This window comes from Dama dama, chromosome 2 (genome assembly GCF_033118175.1).
Source record: "Dama dama isolate Ldn47 chromosome 2, ASM3311817v1, whole genome shotgun sequence".
NCBI classification, from domain to species: domain Eukaryota; kingdom Metazoa; phylum Chordata; class Mammalia; order Artiodactyla; family Cervidae; genus Dama; species Dama dama.
In genome coordinates this window covers 23,466,450-23,489,429 of record NC_083682.1, presented here as the reverse complement: position 1 = coordinate 23,489,429, position 22,980 = coordinate 23,466,450, and the positions used below count along the sequence as shown (strand labels likewise).

General features: G+C 37.6%; 1 protein-coding gene and 1 pseudogene across 1 annotated transcript; both read left to right on the top strand.

Moving 5' to 3' along the window:
- The first annotated feature begins 1,583 nt into the window (after window positions 1–1,583).
- On the top strand, window positions 1,584–2,516 carry LOC133066746 (putative olfactory receptor 8G3). The gene has a single exon (XM_061158128.1). It carries the CDS (start codon window positions 1,584–1,586, stop codon window positions 2,514–2,516), a length of 933 nt encoding a protein of 310 aa, XP_061014111.1.
- A 14,136-nt stretch (window positions 2,517–16,652) lies between these two features.
- On the top strand, window positions 16,653–17,583 carry LOC133068134 (olfactory receptor 10D1B-like; annotated as a pseudogene).
- Window positions 17,584–22,980: the final 5,397 nt, after the last annotated feature.

Here is a 22,980-nt window from a genome sequence, read left to right as displayed (position 1 = left end):
ATAGAAGTACATCTAATCCAACTACCCATTAGGTGTGTCCTTAAAGAATATCTGTATGCACGTGGTTATTCAGTCTGTGCTCCAACTTTTATGACAGTCGGCTCGGGTGTGTCTGGTGATAGGGATGTTTGTCTTTGCTGTGAAACCAAATATTTCTTCCCATAGTGTGAAGCAGTTCATTTTACCCAATCTCTTGAATGTATGAAACAAGTTCAGTACCTCTCACTGCCATGTGATGAACATTGAGATAACTTTCCTTTGCCACATGAATGTTTGCCTTGCTAGAAAATAATATCCTTGGTTGTTTTAGCCACCTTAAAATAATTGATTTCTTGATGACATTTATGAAACTGTGCAGCTTTACCTGTATCACACACAGTATTTTATTTCAAACTGAACCCAATAGCCAAATACTACTTGAGTGTTAATATGAATTTCTATGTTCTAGAACCTACTCATTTCCTTTGCAAATCTTAACTAAAGATACATTGGTCTTTAAAAAACACATCACACTGTTGACTAGTATTGAATTGACATTAAAATTACTCATTTTATTTTGCATGTACTTTACTCATCCACATCTCTCCCATCTTTGAATTCTATTGAGAGCACATGCAAAAATGCATGGCTATATTTTTAAAAGGTCGGCATAACAAACACCTAATGTTTGTGTTCAAATGCATTTTACGATTTGGAGAATAGAATCATTTTCTCACCTCCACCATTTAAATCATGATGTCCAAATTGCACAGATCAATCTTGGTACACTGATGCCATAGTCACAGTGGTGGAGTATGTGACTTAGAGCATTGTACTCTCACCCCTAAGATTACCCAAATTAGAATAAGAAGAATGGTTCCTGGGGTGGAAAAACCTATGGAGGTATAAGCATGATGTCTGCCAAGCAGTTACATTTCTGTCCTCTGGAGTAAAAGTCCAGGGAGAAGAAACTGAAACATTAAATCATCAGATCTCAGGTGAATAACACTGGTCATCACATTTCAGATATTTTCAGTTGAGATGTTACTAAAGAAGACAGCCCCAACTAATATAACTACTTTCCACAGACTTGTGAATCCTCTCTGTATTAATTATAGAAAGCCTATACAACTTTACTTATTATAAATGAAAGGAAAATCCTATGCCATTCAACAAACATGAAATTGATATCTAAACATAGAAACTTGGAGAAAGGAACAGTACTCAGAAATAATACTAGAAATGTTCATGTTGACAAACTCTAAAAATCCATAAATTGTTGTTTCTTTTAAACTTTATGAAATTTCTTATTTGTAAATTTCTTGTTGTTTATAATTTCTTTTCTAGTTCAACCAGATTCACTGTTTGTCCTAGAGTAGCAGCAAGAGATAATGGAGAAATCCCTGCATTATGTGTGTCCTCTGCTGAAAGATAAAGAATGAGCTCCATAGAATTACTCTCTGCCTCTCTCTCACACACACAAACATACACACATGCATAAACCTCTCTCTCTCTCACACACACACAAATATATACTCATTTTCTGATTTTTTTTTTTTGTTTGTTTGTTTCCTTTTTTAAACTTAGAACCTGTTGAAAAGATAATGGACCCTAGAAACCACACCTCAGTGACTGAGTTCATCCTCGCTGGGCTCACAGAACAGCCACAACTCCAGCTGCCACTTTTCCTCCTCTTCCTAGGAATCTATGTGGTCACGGTGGTAGGGAATCTGGGCATGATCACACTGATTGGGCTCAGTCCTCACCTGAAAACCCCCATGTACTATTTCCTCAGCAACTTGTCCCTTATTGATCTCTGTCAATCCACTGTCATTACCCCCAAAATGCTGGTGAACTTTGTGACAGAGAAAAATAACATCTCCTATCCTGAATGTATGACTCAGCTCTATTTCTTTCTTCTTTTTATTATTGCAGAGTGCTATACGTTGGCTGAAATGGCATATGACCGCTATGTTGCCATCTGTAACCCCTTGCTTTATAATGCTATCATGTCTTATTATAGGTGCTTCCAGCTCACAGCAGCAGTTTACATCTTGTGCATCATTCAATCGACATTCCATACTTGCCTTATGTTGAGACTCTATTTCTGCAAGGCCAATATTATTAACCATTATTTCTGTGATGTTTTTCCACTCATGGAGCTATCCTGTTCTAGCATCTATTTCAACGAGTTATTGGCTCTAGTCTGCAGTTCTTTCAATGTCCTGATTCCTGCCTTGACTATTCTTATCTCCTACATCTATATCCTCTACAAAATCTTCCACATCCACTCCACGGAGGGCAGGTCCAAAGCCTTCAGCACTTGCAGTTCCCATATCTTGGCTGTTGCTGTTTTCTATGGATCTGCAGCATTCATGTACCTGCAGCCGTCGTCTGTGAGCCCCATGGACCAAGGGAAAGTGTCCTCTGTACTTTATACCTGCATTGTTCCCATGCTGAATCCTTTGATCTACAGTTTGCGAAATAAGGATGTCAAGCTGGCCCTGAAGAAAATTCTGGACTTTGGGAAAATATAGGTGAATAGACTCAATGTTGGTATCATATCAGAAATAAACTTTTGTTTTGCTGAGATATACAGTGTTTTAGTTTTATTGTTCAAATTTTTGGAAATTCAGGATCATTTCCCCATACAATACATTTCCCAAATTCCTTCCAGGTTAGTTCCTTTGAATTTGTGTTATATTCATTATGTATGGAGAAATATCAAGAATAATGTCAGAGACTCTTGAGAATTACAGAAACTCCAATGCAATATAAAAAATACAGATAACAAGAATATGATGATCATCATAATGTAATAACATATTATTATTGAGATAGTATAAAATAGCAAGCACTTTACATTAGACAACTTTCTTTAATATTTATGATATCTCTCAAAGCAAGCCCTAGTATTGTTTCCATTTGAAAGATGAATAAATTGAAACTTGTTTACTTTGAGTAAGTGCCCATAGTCCCAAACTTAATAAAGACAGAGGCTAGAATGGAACCAGGCTTCAGGAACTGTGATTTTACTCAAAATAATCTGTTGCCCCTAGGTAATTGTGGGTAAATGTAAGGTCTTCCTAATAATTTCCTTCTACATATTAAGCTTCTACTTTTCCTGTGAGATTGTATTTCTTTCTGCTAGATATCTTCAATGTGGTGTTCACTTTTATTTCATTTGATTTAATGAAAATAATTAAAATATTTCAAACTTGTATTGATCAAGCAAAAAGACCAAATTCAGAGTTAATACAGAATCTTATGATAAGACTTATCAAAGAGATTCAAATTATCATGTTCAATACCAACCGTTTTTATTAAAATTGCCCAATATATTTTTATCTTTAAACCATTAGTGCTATACTGTTTATATAACAGGGCTTCCCTGGTGGTTCAGTGGTAAAGAATACAGTTGCCAATGCAGGGGATGTGGGTTCAGTTCTTGGGTGAGGAAGATACCCTGGAGAGGGAAATGGCAACCCACTCCCATATTCTTGCCTGGGAAATCCCATGGAGAGAGGAAACTTGCGGGCTAGAGTCCACAGGGTCACAGAGTGTCCATCCAATACAACCTTACCACTAAAGTACAACAGTAAATTTATGTTAACAAGTGCTCATAATAAACCAAAATTATGTAAGTTGTATCACTTTTATGAGGTTCATGCACATTTGCCATGGAAGTTATAAACAATTGCTATTTCTTGTCAGTTTTATGTTGGAAACATCTTTTCTCTCCCCTCATATTGGTCTTTTTTAGCTTCTGGGCATTAACATCTGGTAAGTATAAATTCACATGAAACTGTAAATATCCAGTTGTCTTCTGCCTCTTCTCAGTTCAAACCCTCTTACTCATTATTGACAGATCAAAGTTCTTTGGGTAGTGTGCTGCCTTATTCACCTGCAGTGTCCAAATATACCACAAATAAATAAAACATAATTTTACTTACCGCCCATGTATTTTGTTATCCATTTTTCATCAATGTCAAGTATTCATTTTCAATTATTTCATATTATTTTACTTAAATTTCATATTATTTATTTTATATTTTCATATCATTTGACTTAATTTTCATCAGTACTATAAAAAGAAGGTAAAATGGGTACAATTACAAATAGGCATGATTTGTAGTCTGCTCTATATAGTCCAGAATATATATAAATCAGCTATATCAGAACATTTGCCCTGTCTGGACTGAAAGAATGGCTTCTATGGGTCTCTTCATATTTTATTTTCTGAATAATTATAGGAATGATCTGTTTACTCCTTGTTTACATTCTTTCTATATCTGACCTTTACCAAACTCCAGCTCTCTTTCTCACTTATTTTACTTGGCACACTGAAGCAGCTTCAATCATAGTCTGTTCACTTATAAGGTGGCATTTCAGACACACAGTATTCTTCTCCAAACATATCAGAATCCTGAAGACACAGCAAACCCTTAGTTAAAGATTTTCAATGCATGGGTATGGTGGATTTTCCTTGAATCTTAAAGAACTCCAGTGGAAGATATCCAAACCAAGAGATCCTCTAGCACCTTGTTTCTCAGAGTTGTCTATAGATGAGAAATAGTGGAAAAATCTGAGAGATTTTATTTAAAATGTATAATCTCAAGCCATACAAGAGACTGACTATCAGAATCTGCTTTTGATCAAGATCCTTAGGTTATTCCCGTGCACATTAAAAGTTGAGAAGCTTTTGAAAAATATTGATATCTGACCTCACAAGCTAAAATTTTGACTTAATTGGTATAGTGTTCACCTTCGGTATTGAAATTAAGAAAAATTAAAACACTCCCTTGATAATTTTTTAAATGAGTTTAAATGAGTATCTAAAACTGAGAAAGACTAGCTTCCCTTGTGATTCAGCAGGTAAAGAACCCGCCTGTCATGTAGGAGATCTTGGTTCGATGTGTGGGTTGGAAAGATCCTGGGGAGAAGGGAAAGGTTACCCATTCTAGTATTCTGGCCTGGAGAGTTCCACGGACTCTAGAGTCCATGGGGTCACAAAGAGTCAGACACAACTGAGTGACTTTCACTTTCAATGTAACACAAGTATAAACTTTAAAAATAACTGAATCTTCTCATATTTAACTATAAGATCTCTCAATTTGAGTGTGCAATTTACCTTGACTCAATCATTGTATGTATACTTCCAAATTTCCTATTTTAGAATAAAAATTGAAAATCTAATATATAAGAAGAAGCATGAAACACAAGTGCCTATTAAAACAGTTTATATATGCAACTTAGAAGCTAGAATCATTAACAGTAAGCACCTAAAATATAAAAAAATTAAGCCAATATTCTGAATTCCTACCCCATAACTTTAAACCCAATAACATATAGATTTCACTTTGAATTAATATTTATATTACATATTTACACATAAAATGGATAAAATACATTTTTGTACAAGGATAAGTGATTTCTTCATCATTTTAAATTTGTTGCCACATTAACATTAAGAAAACTTGTCAGAATGTTGCTTGATCCTCTAAAACCTTTTATTCACAGAGTGAACTGGGAACCGGTAGCTCTGGCTAGGAGCCTGTAAAGATGCAGAATCTCTAGGAATTTTACAGTTTCTGGTCTTACATTTAGATCTTTAATCCATTTGGCCTTTATTTTTGTGTATGGTGTTAGAAAGTGTTTGAGTTTCATTATTTTATAAGTGGTTGACCAGTTTTCGCAGCACCACTTGTTAAAGAGATTGTCTTTTCTCCATTGTATATTCTTGCCTCCTTTGTCAAAGATAAGGTGTCCATAGGTGTGTGAATTTATTTCTGGGCTTTCTATTTTGTTCCATTGATCTATATTTCTGTCTTGGTGCCAGTACAATACTGTCTTGAGGACTGTAGCTTTGCAGTATAGCCTGAAGTCAGGCAGGTTGATTCCTCCAGTTCCATTCTTCTTTCTCAAGATTTCCTTGGCTATTCAAGGTTTTTGTATTTCTATACAAATTGTGAAATTATTTGTTCTAGTTCTGTGAAAAGTACTGTTGGTAGCTTGATAGGGATTGCATTGAATCTATAGATTGCTTTGATTAATATACTCATTTTCACTATATTGATTCTTTCAATCCATGAACATGGTTTATTTCTCGATCTATTTGTGTCCTCGTTGATTTCTCTCATCAGTATTTTATAATTTTCTTTATATAGGTATTTTGTTTCATTAGGTAGATATATTCCTATGTATTTTCTTTTCGTTGCAATGGTGAATGGAATTGTTTCCTTAATTTCTCTTTTTGTTTTCTCATTGTTAGTGTATAGGAATGCAAGGGATTTCTGTGTGTTAATTTTATATCCTGCAACTTTACTGTATTCATTGATTAGCTCTAGTAATTTTCTAGTGGAGCCTTTAGGGTTTTCTATGTAGAGGATCATGTCATCTGCAAACAGTGAGAGTTTTACTTCTTCTTTTCCAATCTGGATTCCTTTTATTTCTTTTTCTTCTCTGATGGCTGTGGCTAGAACTTCCAAAACTATGTTGAATAGTAGTGTTGAGAGTGGGTACCCTAGTCTTGTTCCTGACTTTAGGGGGAAATGCTTTGAATTTTTCACCATTGAGGATAATATCTGCTGGGGCTTATCATATATGGCTTTTACTATGTTGAGGTATGTTCCTTCTATGCCTGCTTTCTGGAGGGTTTTTATCATAAATGGATGTTGAATTTTGTCAAAGGTTTTCTCTGCATTTATTGAGATAAGCATATGGTTTTTATCTTTCAATTTGTTAATGTAGTGTATCACATTGATTGATTTGTGAATACTGAAGAATCCTTGCATTGCTTGGATAAAGCCCATTTGGTCATGATGTATGATGTTTTTAATATGTTGTTGGATTCTGTTTGCTAGAATTTTGTGGAGGATTTTTGCATCTATTTTTTTTTTTTTTTTTTTGTAGCATCTTTGTCTGGTTGTGGTACTAGGGTAATGGTGGCCTCATAGAATGAGTTTGGCAGTTTACTTTCCTCTGCAACTTTCTGGGACAGTTTGAGTAGGATAGGTGTTAGCTCTTCTAGGCAAAACACTCTCTGGCATAAATCACAGCAGGATCTTCTATGACCCACTTCCCAGAGTATTGGAAATAAAAGCAAAAATTAACAAATGGGACCTAATTAAACTTAAAAGCTTTTGCACAATGAAAGAAACTATAAGCAAGGTGAAAAGACAGCCTTCAGAATGGGAGAAAATAATAGCAGACAAAGCAACTGACAAAGAATTAATCTCAAAAATATACAAGCAGCTCATGCAGCTCAATTCCAGAAAAAATAAATGACCAAGTCAAAAAATGGGCCAAAGAACTAAACAGACATTTCTCCAAAGAAGACCTACAGATGGCTACCAAACACATGAAAAGATGCTCAACATCAATCATTATCAGAGAAATGCAAATCAAAACCACAATGTGATATGATCTGACGCCAGTCAGAATGGCTGCTATCAAAAAATCTACAAGCAATAAATGCTGGAGAGGGTGCAGAGAAAAGGGAATCCTCTTACACTGTTGGTGGGAATGCAAACTAGTACAGCTACTATGGAGAATAGCTTGGAGATTCCTTAAAAACACTGGAAATAGAACTGCCATATGACCCATCAATCCCACTGCTGGACATATACACCAAGGAAACCAGAATTGAAAGAGACACATGTACCCCAATGTTCATCACAGCACTGTTCACAATAAGCTAGGATATGGAAGCAACCTAGATGTCTGTTGGCAGATGAATGGATAATAAAGCTGTGGTACATATACATAATGGAATATTACTCAGATATTAAAAAGAATGCAGTTGAATCAGTTCTAATGAGGTGGATGAAACTTGAGCCTATTATACAGGGTGAAGTAAGTCAAAAAGAAAAGGTACCAATATAGTATAATAATGCATATTTATGGAATTTAGAAAAATGGTAAAGATGACCCCATATGCAAGACAGAAAAGGGACACAGATGTAAAGAACAGACTTTTGGACTCTGTGGGAGAAGGCGAGGGTGGGATGATTTGAGAGAATAGCATTGAAACATGTATATTACCATGTGTGAAATATATTGCCAATCCAGGCTTGATGCATGAGACAGGGTGCTCAGGGCTGGTGTTACTGGGAAGACCCTGAGGGTTGGGATGGGGAGGGAGGTGGGAGGGTGGTTCAGAATGAGGAACATATGTACACCCATGGCTGATTCATGTGAATATATGGCAAAACCCACAACAACTTTTTGAAGTAATTAGTCTTCAATTAAAATAAATTAATTTACAAAAAAAAAAATACATCCAGAATCTCAAGCGCTCCTCAGAACTGCTGGTGAGGATCTGATTTTGAAAAAATCTCCAGGTAATCCTGTGAAGAAATCTTGATCACTAATTGATGAGTTCAGGATTGACAGAAAACCCCTCTTGAAGGAAAAAGTTAGACACCTGGGCACATGTCAACTGCAACTGCTTCTTTTCTCAACAGTTTGTCTCTTAAGAAATGGAAACCCTTAGAGAGTATTTGAATCCATGTTAATTATTGCCTGGCATATATGAAATCCAGAACACACCTTCATAGCACAGTTATCACAACCACTCAGGGGAGGACTGAGAAAGGTGCAGATGTTTGCTACCTTGAAGCTGAAGAAACACACACTGAAGATTTAGAATTAGAGATGCTAACCTGTGATGCAGACTACCTTCAAAAGGGGTTCTGAGACCTGGGCTGTGCCGGCCCTCTCGACACTAAAGAGAGCAGAATGCTGGGTACTTATCATTCCTGACACCAACATAGAGCTTTCTTCTGAGTCAAAGGAAGCCTGTTGAAAATAAAATTTGGTGTTGAGATTTCCAGCAAGGAAAAAGGTGAGTGTCTTCATCTCACATTTGTGACTTGAGGCTATTAAGACTGGAAATAATACCATGAAAATTCAGGTAAATATTCATCATATATTCATTACTTATAAAATCCCATTTATATCTTCCTATGTCCTAAACACTATGCAACTTACTTGTTATACAGAGGAGAATAAGTCTGATTCAGTGCCTCATATGACTTACAGTATATCTCAGGTCTAAATATGTGCTGTTTAGAAATGACAGTTTTCTGAATTTGAAGGAAGAAGGTTAAATCAATTTCAAGGTGTTGGAGAATGTTTTCAAGATGACTTCTAACTTAAAGAAGATTAAAAAAGAAAATAGAACATATCTACCACCCAACATAGACAAAGAGAGTTGGTGGGATTATTTCATGTGAGAAAAACAAATAAAAAGATAGACAGCTGAAAAAACATGACATGGTTCCCAAATTGAAAGAATTCAAAAGCTGGGTACCAGAGGAATTTGACTACAAAAACTAAAGATGGAGATGGGCAAAAGAATGTGGCATTTTTTACTTTATTCTAAAATCATTAAAGGAAATATTTTCTCCAGTGTCCCTGAATGTAGATCGTCATCTGGTTTAGGGTTGAGTGCATTTTGTGATGAGAATTAACACTTCATTCCAGTTCTAGGCATTCAAATGTTAAAATATTTTTCTTACTTTGACTAAAGGGAGTGGTTTAATTCTTTCAAATACCATTCACAAAAAAAAAAACAAAAACAAACAAACAAAAAAAAAAAACTTCTCTTTTTGCTTCTCTTAGGACATATGAAGATGCCTGCAAATTATCCCATTACCTTCAAATATTTTCCAAGCTTTTGATAGGTTTTTGTATGTCTTCTCACTTATCTCTCCTTCAAAAAGATATCTGTAACTAAATACAGGACTCCAGATATAAGTCCAGTACAGTGCTTCCAAATCTCATGGCACACATGTTCTTATTGTTCATTAGTCACTAAGTCATATTGAATTCTTTGCAACCTCATGGACTACAGCAAACCAGGCTCCTTTGTCCTCCACTGTCTCCCCGAATTTGCTCAAAATCATGTCAACTGAGTCAGTGATGCCCTCCAACCATTTCATCTTGTACTGCCTGTTTCTCCTTTAGCCTTCAATTGAAAGAGTCAATTCCTAGGCAGGTTGATAAGAAGTCCTGGGGTCCCCAAGGAGATAGGGATCTGGAATTCTCAAGGAAGAGGAAAGGACAAGAATTTTTTTTCCCTCTCTTCATTCCTTATTCTTAGTCACATAAAAGGTTTTTATCTTTAAGCCTTGACCTGATGATTACACAACAAACAACTCAGTTTAAACTCTGTACTAAGGATTATATAACAACAACATATTCCCCTTGAGGACATTTCTCCTTCCTGAAAACCTTCTAGCTAATCATATTATCTTAAAAATGTAAATTGTGGGAGCGGCTCTAGTAAGATCTTTACAACCTCTAGACATTCTTTTGATTCATTGTAATAACTGATTAAAAAGTCTATAACTCCATAGCTAACACTAGTGAGGGGGTACTCTTTCCACCCTCTTCTGATGTCTACCTCAGAAGCATTCTCTATCTCTTTTATACTTAAATGAAACTTTATTACACAAAAGCTCTCAGTGATCAAGCCTTTTCTCTGGCCCTGGATTGAATTCTCCTGAGGCCAAGCATCCTGGCGTCTTTCGTGTTTCAAAAACAGCTTTTCACAATCTTTCCCAACATTAGGGTCTTTTGCAATGAGTCAGGTGGCCAAAGTATTGATGCTTCAGCTTCGGCAACAATTCCGTTCAATGAGTATTCACGGTTGACTTTGATGGCACACATCAGTCCAGTTCAGTCACTCAGTCGTGTTCGACTCTTTGTGACCTCATGAATCGCAGCACACCTGGCTTCCCTGTCCATCACCAACTCCCAGAGTTTACCCAAACTCATGTCCCTCGAGTCGGTGATGCCATCCAGCCATCTCATCCTCTGTCGTCCCCTTCTCTTCCTGCCCAATCCCTCCCAGCATCAGTGTCTTTTCCAATGAGTCAACTCTTCACATCAGGTGGCCAAAGTATTGGAGTTTCAGCTTCAGCATCAGTCCTTGCAATGAACACCCAGGACTGATCTCCTTCAGGATAGACTGGTTGGATCTCCTTGCTGTCCAAGGGACTCTCAAGAGTCTTCTCCAACACCACAATTCAAAAGCATCAATTTTTCGGTGCTCAGCTTTCTTCACAGTCCAACTCTCACATCCATACATGACCACTGGAAAAAACATAGCCTTGATTAGACAAATCTTTGTTGGCAATGTAATGTCTCTGCTTTTTAATATGCTATCTAGGTTGGTCACTGAAGAGTTGACTTATTGGAAAAGACCCTGATGCTGGAAGGGATTGGGGGCGGGAGGAGAAGGGGACGACAGAGGATGAGATGGCTGGATGGCATCACCGACTCGATGGACATGAGTTTGAGTAAACTCCGGGAGTTTGTGGTGGACAGGGAGGCTTGGTGTGCTGCGATTCATGGGTTGCTAAGAGTCGGACACAACTGAGCGACTGAACTGTACTGAACTGAACTGAGGTTGGTCATAACTTTCCTTCCAAGGAGTAAGTGTCTTTTAATTTCATGGTTGTGATCACCAGCTGCAGTGATTTCAGAGCCCCCAAAATAAAGCCTGATACTGTTTCCACGGTTTCCCCGTCTATTTCCCATGACGTGATGGGGCCAGATGCCATGATCTTAGTTTTCTGAATGCTGAGCTTTAAGCCAACTTTTTCACTCTCCTCTTTCACTTTCATCAAGAGGCTTTTTAGTTCCTCTTCACTTTCTGCCATAACGGTGGTGTTATTTGCATATCTGAGGTTATTGATATTTCTCCCAGCAATCTTGATTCCAGCTTCTGCTTCTTCCAGCCCAGCATTTCTCATGACGTACTCTGCATATAAGTTAAACAAGCAGGGTGGCAATATACAGCCTTAACATACTCCTTTTCCTAGTTGGAACCAGTCTGTTGGTCCATGTCCAGTTCTAACTGTTGCTTCCTGACCTGCATATAGGTTTCTCATGAAAAGTATCTTTCCCAAACCCTAACTTGTGAATATCTGACTTCTTAAGTCATTAAGTTGTGTTGAGAACCAACACTAGACTTGGAAAAAATTTCTAGATATGACCCCGAAAGCATAATTCATAATAACTGATAGTGTGAATTTCATCAAAGTTAAAATATTTTGCTTTTCAAAGACAATGCTAAATGAATAAAACATAGTTTTAGGTAAGTGCATACACATATTTTTGCATATATATATATATATGTAGATAGATAGATAAACAGTAATTTCTAAGTTTCATATTTTGTTTTCTTAAGTTGTACTTTTTTATAATAAATGAAAGCTGTCTGACCTGCTATAATGTATTATCCTGTTTAGGGCATCATGTATTCCTTTAACTCTTTTTACAATATCTTTTTTTGTTAGTGTTAGGTGATACTTAAAGAATCCTAGAGTTTACCTTGTTTTAGATATGTGACTGGACTCTAGAAAACAAGTGTGAATCTATTGCATATTTCTGACACTATGCCAGAAGCCACATCAGCCACAATACCTGGAGTGAACCCTAGATCTTCCTCTCCAAACTAGGATATTTCTTACATATGTATAACCATTCATATTTATGAATCATATGAAAAAGTATTCTTCCCTTCTGAGTCACATTCAATTCAACATCTTTGAGGTATCAAAGAACCATGCTTAACTTTTTCCTCTTTGATTTTCTTGACCAATTTCTACCACCCACCCACTTATAAAAAAATAATATGTGAATACTTATTTTATATATTGGTCATGTCAGGCTTACCATTACCAAGTCAACGGGTTGCTAATCCAGGCAACTCAGGGTTACAAGTTGAAGATGCTGTCATTGGATGTGTGTGTGTGTGTGTGGGTGTGGGTGTGTGTGAGTGCGCTCAGTTGCACAGTCATGTCCAACTCTTTGAGGCCCCATGGACTGTAGCCTACCAAGCTCCTGTGCCCATGGAATTTTTCAGGCAGGAATACTGGAGTGGAGTGCCATTTCTTACTCCAGGATATCTAGTATCCAACCCACGTCTTCTGTGGCCCCCAAAAGAGGAGCATCAAATCTATCATTCTATTTGACTTAATAATAGCTTCAATTGCTTTCTCACAAGCAGTTATTTATGCTGATGAGAGAGAACTGAATTACAAGTGGATTTTGAAGGTCATTTTAATACATGAAGAAAGTAAATTAGTACAAATTATTTGTGAAAATTTATTTCCTGTTGCTGGACTTAGGGTATTTCAATGCTCATACTCATAATTCACAAATCATCATGGATTCAATCAAGTCTGTTAGAATGTGAGAACCAGACACACTCATTTCTGTACTTTCTTTGTTACCTGATAATTCAAGGGTATCCAAAACCACTGGAAAGTGGCTTCAGAAATTTAATCAGAAACAGAGAAAGTTAATATTGTGATACATTTGGACTGAAATGCATTCATGAGCAGAAATCTTCTTCCTTCAGCTTTCTCATATTCTAAGAAGGGTTTGCTAGATCAGTCATACATATCCTTAAAAGCTTTATTACATAATATAACTTCTGTGATCTTCAAAACACATAGAAAATAATGAAGATCTATACAAAATGTACTCTGTATAGATCTAGAAGACAGATCTATAGACTCTTGAAAACAACTTGATTGTTGCCTAACTGGTATGTGAAAATAACATGATTTATAATAGATGCTACACTCTTACATCAACACACTAAGACAAGCTGTTATGGACCAATGGTATCTCAGGAATTGTTGGAAATGTTGTATAACATTTGAGATGTTATAGTTTATGAAATGTGGAAAGAAGATGACGTATAATGGCAAATACCAGTGTTTGCCCCTGCAGCCTCTTTTGTTATTGAAATTAGACATTTATTATTATAAATGAGTTTTTACAATGACAAAATGAGAGACATTTAGGGAAGATAGGTATTATAATAATTAATAAAGTTTTGTACTTAAATGTTTGTGAAACTTTCCTTTTCTGAATTGTGCAAGAGACATTACACTCAACTGTCTTCATGATGTTGGTTAGAATCATAAGGATATACCATCTACCATGAAGATTTTGCCAGATCAGCTTATCTTCTTTTTGCTTTTCAGGAATGCTTGATGTCTATAAACCAAGGGAAGAAGAACTATGGCATTAGTTGGTATTAATTCTGCAGCATGTTCATTCAGAGTTTCAGCTTTTATCCTGGAGAGGATAACATACAAATCTATACTATCATCCACAATACCTAGAGTGAACCCTAGATTTTCCTTTCCAAACTCAGATATTTTTTTCCCATATGTATAGCCTTTCACATGTAAGAAGCATATGAAAATGTATCCTTCCCTTCTGATACACATTCAATTCATCAGTCTTTAAAGTATCAGGGTTCAAAGAACCATGCTTGACTTTTTCCTCTTTGATTTTCTTGACCAATTTCTACCACTCACACATGCACTTATAAAATAAATAAAATGTGAATACTTATTTTATATAAATGCTTTTGTGTTACTATAACTACACAGACTTGAAAAAGTGAAACTTCAACTCCCAATTATAGAAGTAGGATTTATTTCTATGAGTGAGACCATTTCAGGCCAGTTGGGTGGGGAAAATATCTGCAAAACTTAAAAAATATTGCAACTCATAAATAGAAGTGAAATAAAGAGACAGGCTGGTATTTCTTAATGATGAAAATTTTCATTGATGTTGCACCATAATCTGAGATATTCCCTTGGGACTCATCCTCAGGAAATGAAATTTCTCTGTAGCTATGGGACCTATTGAAATATAATATGGTATTGAGAGACTCACCTCCCTCTCTGGAGCTATAATCTAGTACCATAAATGTTTCAGTGAATAGTAGATAAAGACAGTTAATGGTTGTAGGGTGCCTGGAAGACTTCTCCAAATCATAAGAATGAATCTGTGAGTGGGTTTTCAGTCATAAAGGGGCAATTTGCTTCTGTATTGTCTTTTCTTTTTTGAGGGGGAGGGGAGAACACTAAACTTGGAATCAGATTTGAGTGTGATTTGCTCTTCACTTTTCAGTTTTAGTAAAGTTTCTAACTTTCTGAATGTCAGTGTTCTCTTTCAGAAATTGGGATTCATTACCACTACTTCACAAGGATTTTGCAAGAATTAAGGGATCACAAAATTACATTATAACAAATAAGAAATATAAACATATCTTTATTTTAAAGTTATTATTTTGAATGAATGTTAGAAAGGCAGAATTAGTAACTCAGCAGATGCTCCTATTGTTCTTTGTGGGAATGCCAACTCTACCATCTAACTGATGTAAGAACTTGGTCAATTTTCTTAAACACTTTGTGCCTCAGTTTCCTAATGTAAACAGGAATTAACCCTACCTGCCTCAGAGAATTGTAGTAAGGACTAAAGGTGGTAATGTACATGAAGTATTCAGTAGTACCTGGACATATTTCTATTAACATAACTCAGGCTTTATCTCTTTTAATTAATTTTTATAATTTTTAAAAATTGGATTATAATTACTTTACAAGCATGTTGTGTTATTTTCTGCTATATAACAGCATGAATCAGATACATAGACATGTTCCCTCCCTCTTGAGCCTTCCTCTTGCCTTCCCATCCCACACCTCTAGGTCATCACAGAGCACCGACCTGAACTCCCTCTGCTGTACAGCATGTTCCTATTTGCTTTAAAGAAAAATAAAAAACTACACACCAAACACAAAAGCATCCCAAAGAGTTTCTGTCATTTTAAAGGACTCTTGCTCAGTGGCATTCTGGCCTTCTCCATGGCACGTGTCTATCTTTTATTAAGATACATTAAGAATGGTAGTAAGTTGTTATTGTAACTTTTATGACTATATTCATAATTCTTATTGTTATAGAGGCAGATAGATTTATCATATTTAAATCAAAGTCATCTGCTTACTAGGAGAATCACTTGTTAAATTTGTGCCTCTTCAGATATATTTGAGAAAATAAACAAAGCAATAAAGGCAAAGAATTACAGAGGATATCAAGGGTGCAGGTGGGAAAAAATTGCATTTAAATTGGGAATGCAAGTTCTTCATATCTGAAAGAATATCACCCTACAAATAATCAAACACTTTTCATGATGAGAACACAACACTTAACAAGGCAACTTAGCCGTTAACTTGTTCCTATACTGAAATAAAATCTAACTTTTTAGTTTAGATTTAGTTCCACTCTTGTACACATCATTTGTTATGGATGAGCACCCAGCACATCTATATAGCAGCTCTTCAATTATTTGAAGATGAAAATCAAGTTTCAGCTTCTCTAAGTAAAAATTCCTGGGAGCTTTCACAGGAGAAAGGTTAGAAATGTGACTCTGCAGACATGAGTTTTAATTTCAGATCAGTTATTTTCTAGCTACATGATCAGGTTACTAAAACCTCCCCGTGCTTTTTATGTCTTCTTTAACTTAATAAAGTTGTTTCTGAGACTCAAATTTTAAAATAAAAGAAATTAGCATAACACTTGCAAATAGTCAAAAGCTGTTATTTTAATTAAAGCATTTTCATATGGAATAATTTCACTTAAATGGAATAATTTCAATAAAGTCACTTTATATATTTATAATGTTGCTTTAAAAGTATTTAGTTTATTAATGATGCTTTGTAAATTACACTTGCTAGAAGGACACATAAGGTGATAGTTAAATAATTGCTTATCCTTTATTAAATAGCTTCTTGGTTTGCTATCAGTGCTGACACTTTGGAGACCTGTATTCTACGTTGAAGTCCAACATTTTAACACAGATGAGGAACACCTCACTGGTGACTGAGTTTATTCTGCTGGGCATCCCGCACACAGAGGACCTAGAGACCATGCTCTTTGTCTTGTTTCTGTCCTTCTACATCTTCACCCTTATGGGAAACCTGCTCATCCTACTGGCGATTGTCTCCTCTGCTCGGCTGCACACTCCCATGTACTTCTTCCTGTGTAAACTGTCTGTGTGTGACATTTTTTCCCTCTGTGAGTTCCCCCAAGATGCTCTTCTACCTCTCAGGGAACAACCGAGCCATCTCCTACGCAGGCTGCGTGTCCCAGCTCTTCTTCTACCACTTCCTGGGTTGTATGGAGTGTTTCCTGTACACGGTAATGGCCTATGATCGCTTTGTTGCCATATGTTACCCTCTGCGCTACACAATAATCATGAGTCACAGAGCGTGTGCCATCCTGGCCATGGGCACCTCGTTTTTTGGGTGCATTCAGGCCATCTTTCTAACTACACTCACCTTCCAGTTGCCCTACTGTGGCCCCAATGAGGTGGACTATTACTTCTGCGATATCCCAGTGATGCTAAAGCTGGCTTGTGCAGACACCTCGGCACTAGAGATGGTGGGGTTCATCAGTGTGGGTCTCATGCCCCTCAGCTGCTTCCTTCTCATCCTCACTTCCTACAGCTGCATCGTTTACTCCATTCTTCAAATCCGATCAACCGAAGGCCAACAGCGTGCCTTCTCCACCTGCAGCGCCCACCTCACTGCCATCCTCCTCTCCTTTATGCCAGTGGTTCTCATCTACCTGCAGCCCACCCCTAACCCCTGGCTTAATGCAACTGTTCAGGTCCTGAATAACCTTGTCACCCCCATGCTAAACCCCTTGATCTACAGTTTGAGAAATAAGGAAGTGAAATATTCTCTGAGGAAGGTAGTAGAAGAGATGGCTTTCATTCATGAGAAGTGATAGAGGTCATGCTTATGGAGGACTTCGCACAGAGATATTATCTCTGCTCCCTTTTACAGATGAAGAAGCTAAGATTAGAAGATATGAAGTGAATTGCTCCAAGTCACTAATAAATTACCCTACTCAGGAGGGATAAAAGGATATCCTACTGCTCCCATTTGGCAATAAAACCCTAGGCCTTCTGTCCCTCACTCTTTGTCTTCCTCTCCTCCTAATCCTCTCCTGTTCCCTTCTTCCTTACCCTAGCACTTCCTCATCTTGGCTGACGTGATTATATGATTAACCTCTCAAATGCCTGCACCAGAAAAGCCCTCATTTGTTAGTCTAGGGATTGTAGAAAAATGGGAAGGTTTCAACCATATGGCTTCCAGTGGTACTCTGTGACCTCTGAAATGAAAAGAAATTGTGTGAAGAAAAAAGACCTCTGGGTGAGACCTCAGGACCTTTGTCTCCTAATGACTGAATCATAGATATCAATGCACTGTATCACCCACAAAGTCTGCCTGTTGGTCTTCAATCTGAAAACAAGGTTTGATTGGGATTTGAAGTTGTAGATGAAAGAGAATGTGAAGAAAGTAGCCAGGGGGAGTCTGTGAAGCGGTGACTAATTCTGTTGTTTTTCAGTATTCAAAATTTTAGTTTGTCTTTATAATCCCAAGCCTAATTATTAGTCCATGCAAAACCTAAGCTGCTCTTGTTCCATGGTTTTGAATACTTTGCTTACGAGAAAGCTGTGACTTTAATGCTGCCCCTCTTTCTCTTTTCATTTGTCTAATGAGCTCAGCATAAGATACGTGCTATTCTAGGCCAGGCAGAGATTTGAAGGAAAGTGAAGAGTGAGATGAGGAGAGAAAGCGGTGATGGGAAGAGAAAGGAGTGATTGGTGGGGAAGAGAGTGATTGGTGATTGAAAGAGAAGGGAGTAATGTGAAGAGAAAGATGTGATGAGAAGTTAAATGGATGCTGGGATGAGAAGAAGAAGAGGTAGAGGCCAGGTGGCTCTCCTTTTGTTTATTTTCAGGATCAGAGTTCAGTCAGGGATTCTCCCACACTTGAACCAATCTCAACATTGTGTTTAAAAGCTCATATCAGGGTGATGAGGTGATGTGTGTTTTTAAAGGGAAGAACATTTTTCCTGCTCATTTCTCTTAAACCCTGTGCCTTTTATTCTAACAGAAATGCTCCTTCCAGAGTCTTCAGTAGAACAAATTCATTCTTATCACTGTAAGTTGCTCAATCATGTCTGACTCTTTGTGACGCCATGGACTGTACCCTGCCAGGCTCCTCTGTCCATGGAAAACTCCAGACAAGAATATTGGAATGGGTAGCCATTCTCTTCTCCAGGGGATCTTCCCGGCCTAGGGATCGAAACTGGGTCTCCTACACTAGCAGATTCTTTACCATCTGAGCCATCAGGGAAGCCCACTAAAGACCCAGTTAAAATATTTCCTGTGTGAAACTTTATACTAAGCAAGTCAGGCTCTCATTTCTCTGTGTTTTAAGTCAGACTTAGCAAAAACATCCCTCCATCGTGCTAGGATAAGTTTTAGCAAAGCTTTATCAAAGAGTGAAAGTGAAGTAGGTTCAGGGAAGGTAAGGAGAAAACAAGAGTTAGTTGGGGATTGACTATATGGAATCAACAGTTCATTTGTTGAACAGAAGAAGTTCTCAGTCCCAGACGAGTTTGTTTGTTTGTTTGTTTGTTTGTTTGTTTTTAATTTGAGGAAGCAGAACCTCAGTAACAAATCTGTCAGCTATTCCTTTTATTTAGTTATTTATTTTTTGGCTGTGCTGGTCTTTGTTGCTCCATGGGGTTTTCTCTAGTTGCAGTGAGTGGGACTTACTCTCCAGTTGGGATGTGTGGACCTCTCATGGTGACTTCCCTTACTGCGGGCTTAGTTGCTCCATGGTATGTGGTTTCTTCCTGGATCAGGGGTCAAATCCATGTCTCCTGCATTGGCAGGTGGATTCTTTACCACTGGATCACCAGCAAAGCCCCTGTCAGTTGTTTCTAATCAATCAGTATCTCGAGAGTAAAAAGGGCAGATACATCTTCTGGCTCTTGGGATGAAGCTGGAATGGAACAAACCCTTGTTCCCTAAAGAGTTTTTATCAAATAGAGAAAATACAGCAGATGTCATGTTTTCTACTCATTCAGCAATAATTTTTGGATCCCACATTCTTACCTTGCTTTCCAAGATGAGTTGGTTTGCCTTCATTGCCAACTGGAACTCTTCCCAGAACTGGACTTCTCTCTTCTGTTTCAGGACTTTAAGGAGATAGAGTCCTGATCCTTTTGTCCAACTCCAATTGTTTTCCATTAATTTTACTCTGTGCCTTGACCATGCTTAATTACATCTCTGGAGCCAAACTCTTCTAACTCTATTGCCACCTCTCATCTCAGACATCCATTTGGAAGCTATCAGCTATCACTGTCATTGATCATCTATCTGTTTGAATTGTCTTTGATTGCTTAGTCCCAGGATTATCTAAAATACCTACTCCAAACCAATAGATTACTCTTAGCCTTTCACTAAATTTTCCTACCTATTTGTAGCCCTTGTTCTGGTTAAAACAGAGGTATTTAACACAGCTTGTTAAGTGAGGCATGTTAAATTCTGAAAATACAATGTGAGACAGAATTATATCATGAATCAGAACCAGTTCTATAAAGAAAAGGAACAAAATAAGTTACATTGTTTAGTTTCTGACTATGTGCCAATAAATTATCTTTAAAAATGTTATACAACATTATTAATTGGCTACATTAACATCTCAACATGTTGAATACCATTCACATTTTTCCAGATGTAGGAACTGAACTCCAGAATGGGTAATAACATCCCTAAGATCTTATTGAATCAGAGGAACTGTAATTGAAGGTGTTTTTGTGTGTGTGTTCTTAGTAGCTCAGTCATTTCTTACTCTTTGTGACCCCATTGATTGTATCAAGCCAGAATCCTCTATCCATGGGGATTCTCCATGCAAGAATATTGGAGTGGGTAGCCATTTCCTTCTCCAGGGATCTTCCCAACCCAGGGACTGAACCCAGGTCTCTAGCATTGCAGGTGGATTCTTTACTGTCTGGTCCACCAAGGAAGGTAAGATATATCATACCCGAAATTCAAGATATTTTGTGGATTGTATATGAAACAGTGTATAAGTAAAATCATGATGAAGCAGAAAGAACTACATAAATTTTGTCTATGATTTTTAATTTGTGTAGTTCTGTGAGATCAAGCTACTTGAGAGTTTTCAAAGTGAGTAGACAATGTAGGTATTAAAAAACAATACAGTTACTTGTTTTTACATCAAGGACATAGTATTGATGTGTATATACATATATATTTATACACATATATACAATAAAATACATATACACTATTTCATGATTTGATAATTTTAAAAACAAGTAACATTTTCAAGTACTTACTGTCTACCATCCAATATATTAAAACAGTTCAATTCAGTTCAGTTCAGTTCAGTCACATAGTCATGTTCAACTCTTTGTGATCCAATGGACTGCAGCATGCCAGGCTTCCCTGTTCATCACCAACATCCAGAGCTTGCTCAAACTTATGTCCATCTAGTCAGTGATGCCATCCAATCCTCTCATCCTCTGTCGTCCCCTACTCCTCATGTCTTCAATCTTTCCCAGCATCATGGTCTTTTCTAATGAGTTAGTTCTTTGTATCAGGTGGCCAAAGTATTGGAGCTTCTGCTTCAGTATCAGTCTTTCCAATGAATATTCGGATTGATTTCCTGTAGTATTGCTTGGTTTGATCTCCTTGCACTCATAGGGACTCTCAAGAGTCTTCTCCACACCACATTTCAAAACATCACTACTTTAGTGTTCAGCTTTCTTTATGGTCCAAATCTCACTACCATACATGACTCCTGGAAAAACCATAGCTTTGACTCTATGGGCCTTTGTCATACATATATTAAATATTCCACTCTATTTTTATTAAATATACTAATATTAATATTTAATATATTTAATATACTAAATATCCCACTCTATTTTTCTCATTTAATTCTTATAATTACTTTGTGAAGTTACAATTGTTACTATTCAACATTTAAATGGTCAGGGTATCAACATTTAAAGCAGTAATTTAAAAAAGAGCATAGCAGTGCTCAAAATTAGGAGGTGTAAAGCTAGTTATTATACACAGGTATGTCTAATAATAATTTTGTCAACATTCTATAGTGTTCCTTACAAAATAATGGATTTAAAATAAGCTGGATAGGAAAACTATCACCTTCCTTTTGTACTGTTTCTTTGAATATTAAAGGAGGTCAGGATAGAATGAGAAGGCAGAGGAGTAGGTGGATGTGGAGTTCATCTCTGTTCACAGACATGTGAGGAATACACATTCGGACACAGAAGTGCATGCAAAACATCAGCTGAGAGAAGACAGGAGTACCTGACCAGTGGACAAAATATATAGGACCATGCAAAACTCGGTAGAAAGAAGAAACTAGGGAGAAAAACAGGAGTGTTAGTAGGACTGGCCCTGCCCTTGGTGGGTGGGGGAACTGAAGCAGGGGTCCCATCACCACATTGGGGCAATTGTCTGAGTCAGAGGAGAAACATTTAAGGTTGAGAGAGAAACAGCTGATCTGTGGCAGCTTAAATGGAATAAGACTCAGACAGCCCTAGCTGCAGCCATACATACTCCAGGCAGGGATGCAGGTCTCATGGAAGGCACAGTAGCTGGCAGCTAGAGTTTAGGGATTGTGGAGCAATCCCGGGGCAAGTGGGCTGCTGTTGATTGCAGACAGATTGAGGGGATGTGAGGGAGGAGACTGTGGTGGGAAATGCCTGTGGAGGAGACCCGGGCAGCCATGGAAGCAAGGGGATACTGCTGAGTCACGTGTAGGGGGTGGAACCATCACTATAACCTCTCTCTCCCCATAGGTCAGCATCGGCAGCTGAACAGTAGAGAAGCTGGCCCATAACACACCAGACACGATGAAGTACAGAGTAGGACCCCAGCCAGGGGGGCCCTCTTTGTGTCTGATGTGCTGAACAACAGAAAAGGACCCCAGGCAAGGGAGCCGTCTAAGTGCCCGAATGGGCAGAGCTACAGAGGAAGACTGGCCAAAGAGGCCTTTTGATCACCAGCTACAAGAGTCTCGAAAAAAAGACTCTGATAGGGCCGTAACTCCTGTGGTGGAGGCAGTCCGTGTGCCTACACATTTGGCCCCCACAAGCAGCTGAACTACCTTCACACTCAACTCTCACTGGGGCAGTGCAGCCACAGGCAAAAAAAAAAAAAAAAAAAAAAAAAAAAACCCTTGTATCTATGTGAGCCGCTTTTCTTTGGTCGTGTCCAACTTTTTACAACCCTATAGACTGTGGTCTGCCAGGTTTCTCTGTCCGGGAGGTTCT

What these genes read in the sequence shown, in the direction of transcription:
- LOC133066746 (XM_061158128.1), top strand. Translation starts at nt 1,584, where the DNA reads ATGGACCCTAGAAACCACACCTCAGTGACTGAGTTCATCCTCGCTGGG.